This window comes from Pongo pygmaeus, chromosome 8 (assembly GCF_028885625.2).
Source record: "Pongo pygmaeus isolate AG05252 chromosome 8, NHGRI_mPonPyg2-v2.0_pri, whole genome shotgun sequence".
NCBI lineage: Eukaryota > Metazoa > Chordata > Mammalia > Primates > Hominidae > Pongo > Pongo pygmaeus.
Genome location: NC_072381.2, coordinates 134962389 through 134978367, shown reverse-complemented (window position 1 = coordinate 134978367; position 15979 = coordinate 134962389). Strand labels below are relative to the sequence as shown.

The following is a 15979-nucleotide window of genomic DNA, read 5'->3' as shown; positions in this document are numbered from 1 at the left end:
AGGGGAGGGGGAGGAGGAGGGGAGAGGGAGGAGGAGGGGAGGGGGAGGAGGAGGGGAGAGGGAGGAGGAGGGGAGGGGGAGGAGGAGGGGAGGGGGAGGAGGAGGGGAGGGGGAGGAGGAGGGGAGAGGGAGGAGGAGGGGAGGAGGAGGGGAGAGGGAGGGGAGAGGGAGGGGGAGGGGGGAGGAAAGGAGGGGGAGGGGAGGGGAGATGAAACGAGGGAGGGGGAGGGGGAAGAGGGAGGGTGAGTGGAGGGGGGAGGAGGGGGGAGAAGGGAGGGGGAGGAGAGGAGGAGGAAGGTGGGGAAGGGGAGGGGGGAGGGGGGACGGGACTGGGGGGGAGGGGGGAGGGGGGAGGGGAGTGGGGGGGAGGGGGGAGGGGAGGGGGGGAGGGGCAGAGCAGTGAGAGGCAGAGGAGTGGAGGAGGAGGGGGAGGTGATGGAAGAGGAGGGGGAGGTGATGGAAGAGGAGGGGGAGGTGATGGAAGAGGAGGAGGTGATGGAAGAGGAGGGGGAGGTGATGGAAGAGGAGGGGGAGGTGATGGAAGAGGAGGGGGAGGTGATGAAAGAGGAGGGGGAGGTGATGGAAGAGGAGGGGGAGTTGAAGGAAGAGGAGGGAGAGATGATGGAAGAGGAGGGAGAGATGATGGAAGAGTAGGGGGAGGGGGAGGGGGAAGTGGAGGGGGAAGGGAGGGGGAAGGAAAAGGAGGGGGAAGGGGAGTAGAGCAGGGAGGAGGGAGGGGAGGAGAGGGGGAGGAGGAGGGGGAGGTGAAGGAGGAGGAGGGGGAGGTGAAGGAGGAGGAGGGGGAGGTGAGGAGGAGGGGGAGGTGAAGGGGAGGTGAGGAGGAGGGGGAGGTGAAGAGGAGGGGGAGGGGGAAGGGAGGGGAAGGAAGTGGAGGGGGAGGGGGAAGGGAGGGGAAGGAAGTGGAGGGGGAGGGGGAAGGGAGGAGAAGGAAGTGGAGGGGGAGGGGGAAGGGAGGGGAAGGAAGTGGAGGGGGAAGGGGAAGAAGAGGAGGGGGAAGGGGAAGAAGAGGAGGGGGAAGGGGAAGAAGAGGAGGGGGAAGGGGAAGAAGAGGGGGATGGGGAAGAAGAGGAGGGGGAGGGGAAAGAAGAGGAGGGGGAGGGGAAAGAAAAGGAGGAGGAGGGGAAAGAAGAGAAGGGGGATGGGGAAAAGGAAGGTGATGGGAAAAAGGAAGGGGATGGGGAAGAGGAAAGGGAGGGGGAAGAGGAAAGGGAAGGGGAAGAGGAGGGGGAGGGGGAGGGGGTGGAGGAGGGGGAGGGGGTGCAGGAGGGGGAGGGGAGGGGGTGGGGGAAGAGGAGGGGGAGGGGGAGGTGAAGGAAGAGCATGGGGAGGGGGAAGAGGAGGGGGAGGTGAAGGAAGAGCATGGGGAGGGGAAGGAAGAGGAGGGGGGAGGGGGAGGTGAAGGAAGAGCATGGGGAGGGGAAGAGGGGGAGGAGGGGGAGGAGAAGGAAAGGGAGGGGGAGGAGAGGGAAGGGGAGGGGGAGGAGAAGGAAGGGGAGGGGGAGGAGAAGGAAGGGGAGGGGGAGGAGAAGGAAGGAGAGGGGGAGGAGAAGAGGAGGGGGATGGGGAGGGGGAGGGGAAGGAAGAGGGGGGTGTTGAAGGGGAGAGGGAGGGGGAAGGGGAAGTGAGGGGAAGGAAGAGGAAGCAGAGGGAGAAGGGAAGGGGAGGGGAAGGAAGGAGGGTGGAGGGGGAGGAGGGGAGGAAGGGGGAGGGGGAGGAGGGGAGGAAGGGGGAGGGGGAGGAGGGGAGGAAGGGGGGACGGGGAGGAGGGGAGAAGGGGGGAGGGGGAGGGGGAGGAGTGGGAGGGGGAGGGGGAAGGAGGAGTGGGAGGGGGAGGGGGAGGGGGAGGTGGAGGGGGAGGGGAAGGGGGAGGGGGAGGAGAGGGAAGGGGAGAGGGGAAGAGGAGGTAGGGGAGGAGGGGGAGGGGGAGGGGGGACAGGGAAGAGGAGGAAGGGGAGGAGGGGGAGGGGAGGAGGAGGGGGAGGGGAGGGGGAGGGGAGGGGAGGGGGAGGGGAGGGGGAGGGGAGGAGGGGGAGGGGAGGGGGAGGGGAGGAGGCGGAGGGGGAGGGGGAGGAGGCGGAGGGGGAGGGGGAGGAGGAAGAGGAGGAGGGGGAAGAGGAGGGGGGGAGGAGGAGGGGGAGGAGGAGGGGAAGAGGAGGGGGAGGAGGGGGAGGAGGAGGGGAAGAGGAGGGGGAGGAGGGGGAGGAGGAGGGGGAGGAGGGGGAGGAGGAGGGGGAGGAAGAGGAGGAGGAGAGGGAGGAAGAGGAGGAGGAGAGGGAGGAAGAGGGGGAGGAGGGGGAGGAGGGGGAGGAGGAGGAGGGGGAGGTGGAAGGGAGAGGGACGAGGATGGGGGAGGAGGAGGAGAGGGAGGGGAAAGTGGGGAGAAGGAGGAGCGGGAGGGGGAAGTGAGGGGGAGGGGGAAGTGAGGGGGAGGGGGAACAGGTGGGGAGGAAGGGGAGGGGGAACAGGTGGGGAGGAAGGGGAGGGGGAACAGGTGGGGGGGAGGGGGAACAGGTGGGGAGGAGGGGGAGGGGGAACAGGTGGGGAGGAGGGGGAGGGGGAACAGATGGGGAGGAGGGGAGGGGGTGGGGGAGGAGGGGAGGGGGTGGGGGAGGAGGGGAGGGGGTGGGGGAGGAGGGGGACGGGGTGGGTGAGGAGGGGGTGGGGGAGGAGGGGGACAGGGTGGGTGAGGAGGGGGACAGGGTGGGTGAGGAGGGGGTGGGGGAGGAGGAGGAGGGGGTGGGGGAGGAGGGGGAGGGGGTGGGGGAGGAGGGGGTGGGGGAGGAGGAGGAGGGGGTAGGGGGAGAAGGGGGAGGGGAAGTGAGGGGGAGGGGGAGGGGAGGGGAGGGGGAGGGGAAGGGGAGGGGAGGGGGAGGGGGAGGAGGGGGCAAGGGAGTGGAGGGGGGAAGGGAGTGGAGGAGGGAAGGGAGGGGAGGAGGAGGGGCGGAGGGGGACGGGAGTGGAGGAGGGGGGACGGGAGTGGAGGAGGGGGAGGGGAGTGGGGGAGGGGAGGGGAGGGGAGAGAGGGAGGGGAGGGGAGAGAGGGAGGGAGGGGGAGGGAGGGGGAGGGGGAAGGGAGGGGGGAGGGGGAAGGGAGGGGGGAGGGGGAAGGGAGGGGGGAGGGGGAGGGGAGGGGGGAGGGGGAAGGGAGGGGGGAGGGGGAAGGGAGGGGGGAGGGGGAGGGGAGGGGGGAGGGGGAGGGGAGGGGAAGAAGGGGAAGGGAATGGAGGAGGGGAAGGGAGGGGAGGAGGGAAGGGAGGGGAGGAGGGGGAAGGGAGTGGGGGAGGGGCAGGTGCGGTCTTGCTGTCTCTGTTGTGGCTGAGGTAGAAGAACATCTAAGTGTAAGTGGATCCACACGGTTCAGACCTGTCTTGTCCAAGGGCCAACTCTGTGTGTGTGTGTGTGTGTGTGTGTGTGTGTGTGTGTGTGTACACACATCATTTAGAATTTTCTCATGTTTAAGATTTATAAAGTTTCTTCACATATTTTGTGAATTAAGGAAGTAAACCAAGTGAAATGCTGCTGAAGGAAGGTGGTAAATTACAGAGATGAAAATTTTGTTTTCTATCATTATAAACAGGGCGTCTGGCCAGGACACCAATGCCAGACACAGTGTGATATGCTTCCTGATGTAGAGCCCACGTGAGGGTGGTGCCTGGTGCAGCCATCTCACGCCCTCCCAAAGGACGATGGAGACAGCACTCCCTCCCCAGAGATGTCCTCCACTGGAAGCCCACAGAGGTGTGAAATATCTCCGAATAAGGCAGGCAGGCCCGAGCCACACAACATCTGCTAAAGCATTTGCATATTCTCACTGCAGGTGACAAAGCCACAACCCCAGTACGGAACTGGGGGAAAACTTCTGTGGGAAACCCAAAGGAGAATACTCATTCATTCAATCAGCAGTCCCGGGCTGTGGTGTCACAGTTACATTTGGGAATATGCTTTCCTGTGGGGTCACAGTGAGGGTGTGGAGACAAGAAGCTGGTCTGGGCCTCAGTCCACCCTGAGCAAACAGGGCCCCAGAGTTCTTCCTCCTCTGCAACAGGAACAGGATGGAGGCGAATGCTCTCGCTCTCGCTCATGGCCACCCCACCCTCAGGAAGCGTTGTGTGACACACCGCCTCATGAGACGAGTAAGCCCCAGCGCAGGTGCCATGCCCATGTGTGAGGCCATGATGCCCTTCCTACCGTGAACAGTAAAGCAGACTGGCGATCCAGCACTGGGCAGCCAAAAGGTAAACTGAGTTAGAGAAAGTTGCCAGAGCCATCAAATGAGCCCCGAGCACGTGTCAGTCACGTGGCAACTGAGGACACAGGAAGGGAACAGTGCAGGGAGGCCACAGAAGAGGTGAGGCGGGGCAGGGAGGGGACAGAAAGATTCACGACGTGCTCTAGGGAGCCTGTGCTGGGCTGCGTGTTTCCTCCTAACACCCACCCATCCCATTACTAGAAATGAGCTAAGGGGTCCCGTGCCCTCTGGCCAAAGAGGACCACAGGACCTCTGAGGTCCATTCAGAAGAATGCCCCTCTCTGTCCAGGAGCCATGTGCAGAGCACCAGAAACCCCCAAGCTGAGCTCCAGCTACCAGCTCGCCTCCCATCCTAAGGTGTCCCTAAGACCTTCTACCCTCCGCGCTCGCACGGCCAGTCTTACCTGGAGAAGCTGGAGTGGGAGGGATGGATGCGCAGACAGCTGACTGCTGGACACCAGTTTGTTTCCATTGGAGCCCCACCACCAACTGCACTCGGGGTAGAACTGTCGACATTGCTAACCCCAATATTCTATAAGAGTTGGTATTTACATTTTGATGGTGCATAAATTCTCAAAGGTCTCCACTTTCACCGATGGCAGATTTCCATTTCTGCTATGAGTGCACATAACATTAGCGACCCATAAGCTAATGATAAAAACCTGGCTGAGTTTCCAAAGGGAAGGAAATGAGCAGGTGCCAAGAATACCCCTCCCTTCCATCTCATTAGAAACAAGAAATACTGGGCTTGAATCTGTAAAATGTTATTGGTGGTGGGGGCTGGGTTGGGGGGAAGCTGTTTTCCCAAGCTGCTTCGTATTGATTCAGCTTTTTATTAAAATTAATCTGATAAAAGTTTGAAGTAGATTTCCATTTAAGAGGAATTCTTTACATTACTGGGAAAGGGAAGGCAACGTGCTACACGATTTTGATTCTGCTTCTATAGCAGCCCACCTGGGTCCAGCCAGGGTCTCACCTGTTCATCACACAGCTCTCCCATCCGCTTTCTGGTAGCATCATGCCGGGTAAGAAGAGGGACACACCTGTATCCCTTCACCCCACCCCACCCCACGCCACCTGTATCCCTTCACCCTACCCCACTAACTCTTCCTTGCTCGGCTCAGCCACGCACGTTTCACTGAGGCAGCCACAGCCTCTAGAAAGAATTCCCTATTTGGTGATTTCAGTTATGAATGTGCTCCTCTATGGCAATACATTTCTAACGGCAAAACTGATGTGGGTCGTGATGAGATCTTGCCCACCATACAGACATCAAAGACAGAAAGGGCCTGGGCTGTTGGCTGGAACTTCAAATGGAGCAATAAAAATAGCAAGAGGGGCTGGGAAGAGACGAACTTACAATACAATATTTAAAGAACTAATATAAAAATTGTCATGAGCTCTTCCTTGGACGTTTAAGCTGGGAACCAGCAGAGTGAGGCTGCTCACACCCAAACCCGCAGACACCACACACAGGGTTCAAGTTCAAAGACTGCGTTTAGATCCTGTTCCCTGGATGATCGCCATCTCATTAATTAAAATAAAATAAAAAATAAAACAGACCCTTCACAGAAAGACAGTTTTGCTCTTTTCCCTTGCTGTGGATTTCTCAGTAGTAGGCAGAGACATTCAAATGTGAATTTGAAGACTACACCTCTAACTGCTAGAGGCTCTCAGCAACATGGTAACTACTCCTGCTAAGTACACCTGCTTTTACAGTCCACAGGCCCACCCATAGGCAGGCCACACTAGCTTTCTTCCCTTGAGGTCATACCACTTACAGGATGTGTCAAGACGTCAAGGTCACAAATTCTGGCATGGCCACTTTCAAAGGTCCATAACCCAGAGCCAGAGCCCGAATCTGCAGGTGGAAACTGCCCCGCGCTCAGCCAGGAATGGATAAATATCTGCAACACACTCTGTATCTAGGGGACTGGAGCTTTCACTAAAGCACCAACTTTCCCATTAAAGAGCCAGCTGAAACACGTGCTATCAAGTAATGAGACAGGACCCCCACTCCAAGGACTGTGCACTTTATCTAAGGAGCACTGCCCTTCAACAGGGCCTTGTGGAAATCCCCTGAATCTGGGAACACCACAAGCGGAATCCCCAACCCCACACTCCGCCCTGTGCTCACCACCTCCTGGCTGGACTGTGGGCTCCCAGGGCCGCAGCTGTTGCTCCTGACGGGGCCTTGGCGAGTGGGGAAGCAGCAGCCGTGGGTCCTGCCTGCCCTGCACACGTGTCCTCTCAGACGAGACGCCAGGCCGCACCGTGCCTGCAGGTGGACCTGCTGCTGGACAGTCAGCACACGTCTCTCAATCCCCTGAACTGTGCCCTCCTTCGTGCCCTCGGCCACTGCAGGGAGCGGAGAAGGGGCAGACCCCAACCCTTTCTCTCAGGTCCCATCTGTCTGCTGGGTACTGGTTAGAGTCTGATGACCCCCAATACCTGACACAGCTTCTGGAAATTCTGAATGGGCCCAGCTTCTATCAGTCCTGATGCTGACAGCAAGAGGGGCGAGGCCATCTCCGGGTGGGGCATGCTCACTGTGTCAGTCCATCTGAGATGCCATAACAAAATCCTATAGACTGGGCGGCTTATAGACAACAGACATTTCTTTCTCACAGTTGCGCAGGCCAGGAAGTTGAAGACCAAGGCGCTGGCAGACTCAGTGCCTGGTGAGGCCCCACTTCCTCGCGGATGGCAGCTTCCTGCTGCACCCTCAATCGGGTAGGGCTCTACCTCTTTGGAGTCTCTTTCATAAGGGCACTAACCTAATCTCCCCACAAAGGCCCCAACTCAATACCAACAACTTACGGGTGAGGTTTCGACATGAATTTTGTGAGAGAACAAACATTTGGACCATAGCACTCACTGTACGCAAAAAAGCAAGAAGGAATCAGACTGAACTAGGAGAAATTTTAGTGGTTTAAATGAAAATATAATGTTTAATATAGAAAAATCATTTTGGCCAAGTTATTTGATTTGAAATACTTGTAATATACATGGGGAAAGATATACATAAAATCCACATTTATACATGGAACCTATGTTTCAAGAAAAACAAAGCCCACAATACAAATAAATGACACAATAACAAAGTATTGTGCATTGTTCTTCCTTGGAAATAGGAATTATTACAAAATTAAATGTAAACAATACCCAATCTTTGTTCAAATAATTGATTGATATAATTGTATCTCTCTCATATTGATATATTCTCACTACCAGGAGGAAAACCTCTATCATATATTTCAAACACAAACAAAAATATAAAACTTTGTGAATGTTATTACAAAATTCAGCAGGTACATTTTATCTAAATTACAGCAGAATGAATTCTTCAAACAACATTCACAGATGAAAATCTCAGAGATCCGCAGTGTTCATTTCAAAGGTAGCTCGAATTAGAGGAAAAATGCTGGTTGTCAAGAATGAAAAAGCTTTGATAATTAACTACTTCTTTAAACTCTAAGAACCTAACCTATTAGCAAGCAAACTCACATTAAGTATCTGTTTGTAAACATTTTTTAGAGAAAAGATACTGCCATTTTCTCCACTTCTACGACTACTCACAGGACTTACTGCACACTAACTGTAACTGGGGCTCAGCCGTGGAGTTTGGAAGCCTCCGTCCGCAATGAAGAAAAGACGCTCCAACATCCTCATGAAGGTCACAGCAAGAGTGTGATAAGACTCACTGCATCATGGCCTTCCCTTGTTTTACCACATCCTTTAGAAAGTCAAGACTTTCTAGTTCTCCTTGTTTTCCGATGCTGAACACCAAGGCGAGGATAAAGTGTCAAGAACTGCCTTGGTGGTCCCCGAGGCTCTGAAGAGGAGCCGCCGGGTCACGCTTCCTGCCACACCCCTGCACTCCTAGACCTGGCACTGTGGATTCTGGGCCTCCTGCTCCGAGCTGCTGCTCCAGACACCTGCCAGCAGCCAGGGGTCGCTGGTGGTGCCAAATGACCAGGTGTGTCGGAGGTAACGTCCCAGACACTCCTTTTGTTTAAATGTTAGGAAATATATTTTTATTGTGGCAAAATACACACAATATTTATGTTAACTATTTTGTAAATGTGTAATTCAGTGGCATTAAATACATTCACAAAGTTGTGTATCCATCACCTCTATCTATAGCCAAAATTTTCTCATTAACCTCAGCAAAAGCTCTGTCCCCATTTAACAATAGCTCTCCCCACCCCCCAGCACCCACTATTCTACTTGATCTCTGAATCTGCCTGTTCTGGGTGCCTCATGTCCGTGGACCCATACAGTACTTGTCCTTTTGTGACTGGCTTATATCACTCAGCTAATGTCTTTAAAGTCTGTCCATGTTGCAGCATGTGCCAGAATTCCCATCCTTTCTAAGGCTGAATAATATTCCATTGCATGGATAAGCCACGTTTAATGTATCCGTTCACTCACAGATAGACGTTTGCGTGTGTTCTCCTTTTGGCCACTGTGAATGATGCTGCTATGAACACCAGTGTACAAATATCTATTTAAGACCCTGCTTTCAATTTTGGGGGGTATGTCCTTAGGTGTAGAATTGCTGGGCCACATGGGAATTCTATGCTTCATGTTTTCAGGAACCTCCAGAAGTGTCCCACAGCAGCTGCTCCATTTCACATTCCCACCAGCAACGCACAGGGTTCCAATTTCTCCACATCCTCACCAACGCTTATCATAAACATTATCAAGTATACATATATTCAAGGCACTGAACGGCACAGACTAGAATTCAACAACTGTTTCACGCATCGCTAAGCCACAACTCAACTCAGAAACACTTAATAGTAAGAGTTGTTTAGTGACATTGATGGTATTTCCTTCATGCCAGGCACTCACTTTCCTCTTCTCTAATCCTTACAAGAGCCCTGCAAATGAGACACAGTCCATTTCTCTGATGATGAAAGACCCGAAGCTCAAAGGCATGAGAACGACCCTTCCAGAGCCCTGGGGTGTCGGGAAGTCTCAGGGAAGACATGGTCTGACTCTAGGGTGTTGAACACGCCTCACTCAGGTGGTGAGATTAGTTGAGACACTAGTTTATTAACTATAGATTTAAATTAACATGTGACAGAATAAATGAGCACAGCAAACACTTGTTCTCACGGCAGTTCCTTAGGAAGAAGTTAAAGCGGGTGTTTAAAAATAAGTTGATATAAAGAAAACAAGAAGCAAGCACTACTACAGGCAGTCCGCAAACAGGTGAAACTGATCGCTGAGGGAATGACAGCTCAGGTCAATTAAAGCAGGGATGGCTGCCAACACCTCGCCGCCTCTACCCCACCGCGTGTGAGGACAGAATCAGGGCCTGTTTCTTTCTGCACCCCCCATCTCCAGCATCCTGCATCTGCAGAGCAGACACTTAGCAAATTGAATTCGCTGCCCTTTCTTGGCCAGCTACACACCCAGGACTGAGCCCTGAGCTAGGCGGCTTTAAATCCTCGACCTGAAAAGAGGACAGCCAGACTCAGACCCAAGGAAAAGCAGCAGCCAGCCTTGCGGAGAAGGTACCGCGAGACAGCGCCATTCCCTCCACAATGGCCAGTGCTAGGAGCTTGTGCAATGCGGATTCCGATACAGCAGGAGTGGGTAGGCCCGGGTGATGCTGCCAGCCCAGACACCACTTTGCACAGGGGGGCTCTAGGCCTACACAGATAAAACTAGTTCCAGCTCTAGTGGGATCTAGGGCTCCTGTTAACCTATTCAGAGCTCTGCCCTTAGTATATGCTAGGCCCCTCATCTGATCCCCAATAGCCCTGGGAAGGTCTCCTCACTCTAAAAAACTGATGGCCAGGTGAATATGGCTGTGTTAAACAAAACACACAACCCAGAACCTTGGTGCTGGCTTAACGCAACTACTTTGGTTCCCATCAGTGTTCTGACCATCAAGAAGCTCACTGCTTAATTCCTGGCATATTCCAAGATGTTTCCCATTACAAGAAGCATGTGGCTGCATCTGGTATACCAGGTTCCCATCACGGGAAGCACCAGGCTGCATCTGGTATACGGGTTCCCATTACAGGAAGCACGTGTCTGTGTCTGGCTGCAGATGGTATACGGGGTTCTCATCACGGAAAGCACGTGGCTGCATCTGGTATGCCAGGTTCTCATCACAGGAAGAATGTGCCTGTGTCTGGTATACCGGGTTCCCACCACAGGAAGCACGTGGCTGCATCTGATATACGGGGTTCCTACTGCATGAAGCACGTGCCCGCGTCTAGTATACTGGGTTCCCATCACAGGAAGCACGTGGCCGTGTCTGGCTGCTTCTGGTATCTGGGGTTCCCATCATGGGAAGCACATGCCTGCATCTGGTATACTGGTTTCATTTATCTTCGTGCCCTTATTCTGTACCTAAACCCATCATCTATTTCTTATGAATTTTTATTTTCATCAATATGTACACTTCTATCAACTTCCTAAAATTCTTTGACACATATGTTACAGGTCAATGAAATTACTAAACTAACTGAAATAACCAGCAAGCCCCTGATGCATGACAGAGCTTTAGATCTGTCAGCTGTAATTTCCAATAGAGCCAATAATGTATCCATTCTCACTCATCAATTCCAGTGTTTTCCCCAAGACACGTGGTTCCTATCATATTTGTCATCCACCAAAACCCTTCCTCAAGGGCACCTGCAGGCCCTCAACATGTTTCCACCACCGGGTGTGGCTCTGCAGCGATTCAGTCCTCCCACCTGTTCAACCTCTTCCAACATCTCACCCATTCTCATGTGTCAATTCCAGCGTTTTCCCCAAGGAATGTGATTTCCCACAAAACCACATGTTTCTAACAACTATGTTATATTTTAGCCTCTATGAATCACCCGATTATATTCTCCAAGGGATCAACTCTGTGGCGCATCCCATGAACATTTCCTTTCCTTAGATGCCCCCACCTGGCAACTCTTGGTGTCCTGGTACTGGTGTTCTCCCGAGGAGACAGGGAACAGGATTCGTCAGGCAGAGGACAGCACCCTGAGGGAAGAACCCCAGCTGCTCCAGGACCCCAGCTGGACACTGTGCATCCTGGCACGGCAACCTCGCCACGCTCCCACCTCCAATCTGGCCTTAAGGCCCTCCAACCCTGACCCCAAGATTCTGCCCAGCGCTAGGAAACAGCCCCCAGGTGGGTGCCCCAAGCCTCTGCTGCTCTTCCTTTTCATTCTGGTGCTGAAGCCATTTCGTGTCATCCAATTTACGGGACTTTTCTCAAAAGCTGTGGACGGGAGATGCTTTCTAAAACCCAGAAGAGTTAGATTTGGTTAAAAAAAAAAAGTACATATATAGATTTCAATGGACCAAGCAACTCTATATCCCAGAATCCCGTGAAAAAGCTAAATTGACAACACTTAGAGAAATAAATTGGCAGAACAGAATTACTTGTCTAAAGTCACCTCTGGTTAAACTGGAAAATACACGTAAACACAGCATGTCTTTCTTAGTCATCCTAGAGTAGAATTTTAACTCAAGATTTAGGAATTCTATCAATTCTAAACAACTTGGAACTCCAAAATAATTAACTACCATTACTGTAAGCTATTTTCCATTTGATAAAACACACCTTTTTCTATAGAAATAGCATAAGGACACAAGGAAATCCGAATGTGCCAGGCACACAACACAGAGAAGGAGCCCAACCACACTAATGCACACAGGAACCGTGTGCAGGGCCTGGTGTGTGCTGGGCATGGAAGGTACAATCAGCCCACACTAACGCGCACAGGGAATCGTGTGCATGTGCAGGGCCTGGCGTGTGCTGGGCTTGGAAGGTGCGATCCTGCGTGTAGTCTCGAGGGGCGGGACTATCATGGGCATCCTGTGAACGGCGGCAACGCTCTACGCGAACGCAATAAAAATTAAACCATCACGAAAGGAAACTCCATCCCACACCTTAAAGCAATATAGATTCCAGGCACTTCTGAGTAGCAATAATAAACATCTCATGCAGCTAAAAGGGAAAATTTCAGCCCAAAAGGAAAACACACAGAGAACCCTGGTGGAGCCAGGTGATGGCAAGGGCTCTTGGCTCCACCCGGAAATGATGCAACTGCTCCTGAAAGTCACAGCCCAGCAGAAAAGAGCTGCTTCCTTCAAATAACTGCCAAGTTATTTGATTTTACTGAATTTCATTTTATTATTTCTTTCAAATAAGTAATTAGCAATATCCACAAACCTTCTTCATGACAGAAAATATTACCTTTGCCTTTTTTTCAATCAAGTAAGCAATCTGACCTGAGCTGTCTATTTAATGGGGTTTTCCAAATTAACTAAATCTGGCCAGGCTTGGTGGCTCATGCCTGTAATCCCAGCACTTTGGGAGGCCGAGGTGGGTGGATCACCTGAGATCAGGAGCTCGAGACCAGCCTGGCCAACATGGTGAAAACCCCGTCTCTACCAAAAATACAAAAAGTCAGCCGGGCATGTGGCAGGCGCCTATAATCCCAGCCACTTGGGAGGCTGAGGCAGGAGAATCACTTGAACCCGGGAGGCAGAGGTTGCAGTGAGCCGAAATCGTGCCACTGCACTCCAGCCTAGGCAACAAGAGCAAAACTCCATCTCAAAAAAAAGAAAGAAAGAAAAATTAAATTTGTTGTATACCAGAGAGTTCAGCACCCACTTAACTCGATATACTCCACCTTTAACTTCTAAGTGTAAAACCAGTTTTCTCAACTGACAAACACACTGTTTTAGGTGAAGATCAACTTCTTTCTCCTTTTCCAGCCCTATGACTCCTCTCTTCCTCCTTCCCCTGCCAACCCCTGGTACACACCACCTTCACCCACACCTTCTAGGACCTGCCATGTGTCACCAGGTATGTGAAAGCTAACTCTATCGTGGCTTCCAGGTGGGCTGGAGGGGTGCGGCCATCAGAACCACCTGCAAGAGGGCTTTTTGCTCCACAACAGGGCTGGCCGTGCCCCACAGCATCTGTCTACCTATGGGCTAGGACCCACAGGCTGAGAGCTGCTACTGGGCTGAACCAGAGGTCCCTAAGAATTAGGGAGCCCCACCCGAGACAGAAAACTAACTTGGTGAGAGAAGGAAATGGGAGATTCCTCAAAAACAAAAATGTCACAGAACAAAGGGTGTCACCTCCCTGCAAAGGACCTAGTATCCCACCCAGAATCTAGTGGCTTGGTACATGTTTTATATGGGATTCAAACTCTACAAACTTGTGGTGGAATGAGAACAAAAGCTTTCTAGTGGCTTGTTTGCTAGCTGCTGAAGTTTAACAGCTAAAACATATTGAAAGCAGATCCATATTTATTTTGGGAGACTGAAAGGTTTCTCCGTCTCACAAGTAACTAATACAATCAAAACCCTGGCAAACACAGCAGCGTGCGAAGAAATACAGTGTGAGGCTGGACAATAAAAAGTTGCACAGAACCCATTTGTCATTTTGGCCCACTCACCAGAGGCTCTGCAAGCCTGCTTTCCACAGCTCGGCTCATAAATCCCCATCTCGGGCCCACTCTCAGGATGTTTCTCCCCCAGCGCCGGAACTAGGACTTCCTACATACTGCAGAGCTCACTCCTGGGGCACCCCTGTCCCCAATTCAGCAGGACCCTCTGTGGACAGGGACTGAAAACCAGATCTCCTCCCAGGGAGCCATGGCCCTGCCTCCACAGCCTGCTCTGATGCCGTAGGACGGCTGTGCACCAGGCAGCCCGCACCAAACTGGGAAATGTCTGTGTGCCACCAGACAAGACCACTGCTGTGTCTCCAGGCCACCCCTGCCCCAGAGGCCTTGTCCTCCATCTACATGCTCCAGAGGGGAGATTCACATCCGTCTGGAAGCCAAACCCAAGGACGTGGGATAAGTGCAGAGGCTGTAGCACCACGCACACCACCCTGGAGTGGCTGGCTCCAACGTCACCTGCCTGATGGCTCAGAGACCTTTCAACACTAGACCAGTCCTGTTTCACCCAGTCCTCACAGGAACTGGTCCTCACAGAACATTTTCACCTAGCTCTCCACTGTAGCCCAGCAAAGCATCATAACATAGCACTGGAAGTCCCACTTTAGAAACAGGGAAACTGAGGTTTGGGGATCTCAAGTAACCTGGTGATGGACACATGGCCCCTAAGTGTCAGAGTGAAGACTGGGATCCTATTCAGCATGGGCTCAGGGCCCACAGCCTTGACTATATTGTGTTGATCTCAAAGAAACCCAGAGAAGATGCCCTGAAGATGACGACATCCAAATCCAAGGACTAAGAAAAGTTTCATAGGAGGAGGAGTTTTGAACAACGGTTAGGAGTTCAAAGGGGGTAGATTAAGAAGGTATTTGTACTTTGTACGTTGAAAAAACAGTGTGCAAAGGCAGAGAAAAGAGAAATGTGACGTATGGAGTTGTACAAATGGCAAGTCGACTCTTTTGGATAGAGCGGATTATAGGAAGGAGAGATGGGAGGACAGGGTAGGGCAGCTGAGGCTTTGAAAGCAGTCCGAGGGCTCAGGACCTGGACATCTACAACAGCAGCGAGGCAGCCACCAGCGCTGGGCATGAGCATGGATGCCCAGAGAACCATCTGGAGCTAGTGAGATGACTGAACGGCTACTTCATCAGCCCTAAGTATGTGGCTGCAAGGGGAGGCGTGGGATGCTTGGAAAACCCACAGAAATGGAAAACTCCTTTGCTCTGGGGTGATGGCAAAGAATAAGAGAACAAGGGGTCCAAGATGGCACCAAGAGAATCCTGCCCAAGAGGATGGGATACCACGGATGAACCGAGGGTAGGCAGGGAAATCTGGGGTGGGGCCAGGGACCAGCTGGGCTTTAAACAAGTTCTACAGAGACCAATGAACTGTCTCAACCACGACAGTACCGACATTGAGGGAGAGAGAATTCCTCTTTGTTATGGGGCTAGCCCATGTGTTGTGGGATGTTCACTGGCATCCCTGGCCTCCACCCACTGGATGCCGGCAGCACCCCCTCAGTTGTAACAACCACAAATGTCTACCATGTAGACATCTGTCTCAACTGGGGGGACAAAACTGCCCCCAGTTGAATACCACTGGCCTAGTGAGGAAATACTGCAAAAAAAAAAAATAGCAACTGCAGATGAGAGACCATTCTACAGGTCTCAGCTCGCGGCCATCTGAGCAATTCACAAAGCCTGTTGGTGTGCTCAGCACCTGACTGAAGGGATCAAACTACCTCAGGGACAAGCACAACTCCTCAGGCTTCACACTGCTCTCATGAATAATGAGCAATCTCTCAAATATGATGCCCAGTATAATCAAAGAACCAGGCAAACATGGAAGTAAGACACCATGAGCAAGAACAAGGCAAAAAACTTTATTAGCTTGTTCTTGAACTTTAATTTCCTTTGAAACTTTACAAAAGCTGTCTATCATCTTAGGAAAATTATGTCACCAATATCCATGCTGACCAGATGATGAACGTACAATAAACAAGCAAAGACTTGAGATACTGGATATATCAGATGTAGACAGAAAGTAACTCAACCATTTTTAAAGAAGGAAAAGACCAGCTTGCTCACACCCAGAGTAAGACAAAGAACCACCGTGTATCTATCTGAGCTCCATGATAATTTTATGACCCCTAAAATTCAGCCTTAAGTCAAAATGTTGGAAAAAATGGAATCTCAGTTTTTACTTTACATATTTATCACATAATATTAAAATACACAGATATTTGATATGTTGTCAGTCCTCTATT

The 15979-nt window shown here is 52.3% G+C and overlaps 3 protein-coding genes across 5 annotated transcripts in view; 1 reads left to right on the top strand and 2 right to left on the bottom strand.

Annotated features, from left to right (window-relative positions):
* The window catches only part of MGMT (O-6-methylguanine-DNA methyltransferase), a 300789-nt gene that overhangs the window by 247486 nt on the left and 37324 nt on the right, over nucleotides 1–15979 (bottom strand). The window lies entirely within an intron of this gene.
* LOC134740200 (basic proline-rich protein-like) lies at nucleotides 302–6799 on the bottom strand (the record flags this gene model as incomplete). Its single annotated transcript, XM_063670431.1, has 10 exons — nucleotides 6727–6799; nucleotides 6408–6628; nucleotides 3071–3210; nucleotides 2587–2816; nucleotides 2203–2343; nucleotides 2059–2151; nucleotides 1825–1899; nucleotides 1198–1308; nucleotides 744–806; nucleotides 302–600 (listed from the first exon to the last, which is right to left on the bottom strand). Coding segments are annotated over exons 1-10 (1446 nt in total), but the record flags the coding sequence as incomplete, so codon positions are not given.
* Nucleotides 6974–10711, top strand: LOC134740199 (uncharacterized). Its single transcript, XM_063670430.1, has 3 exons — nucleotides 6974–7003; nucleotides 8157–8249; nucleotides 10163–10711. Exons 1-3 carry the CDS (start codon nucleotides 6974–6976, stop codon nucleotides 10709–10711), a joined length of 672 nt encoding a protein of 223 aa, XP_063526500.1.

What these genes read in the sequence shown, in the direction of transcription:
- LOC134740199 (XM_063670430.1), top strand. Translation starts at nt 6,974, where the DNA reads ATGGCAGCTTCCTGCTGCACCCTCAATCGG. An exon ending in CCTGCTGCACCCTCAATCGG is followed by an intron (nt 7,004 to 8,156) that starts GTAGGGCTCTAC and finishes CTGCACTCCTAG; the next exon opens with ACCTGGCACTGTGGATTCTG. An exon ending in TGGTGGTGCCAAATGACCAG is followed by an intron (nt 8,250 to 10,162) that starts GTGTGTCGGAGG and finishes GGTTCCCATCAG; the next exon opens with TGTTCTGACCATCAAGAAGC.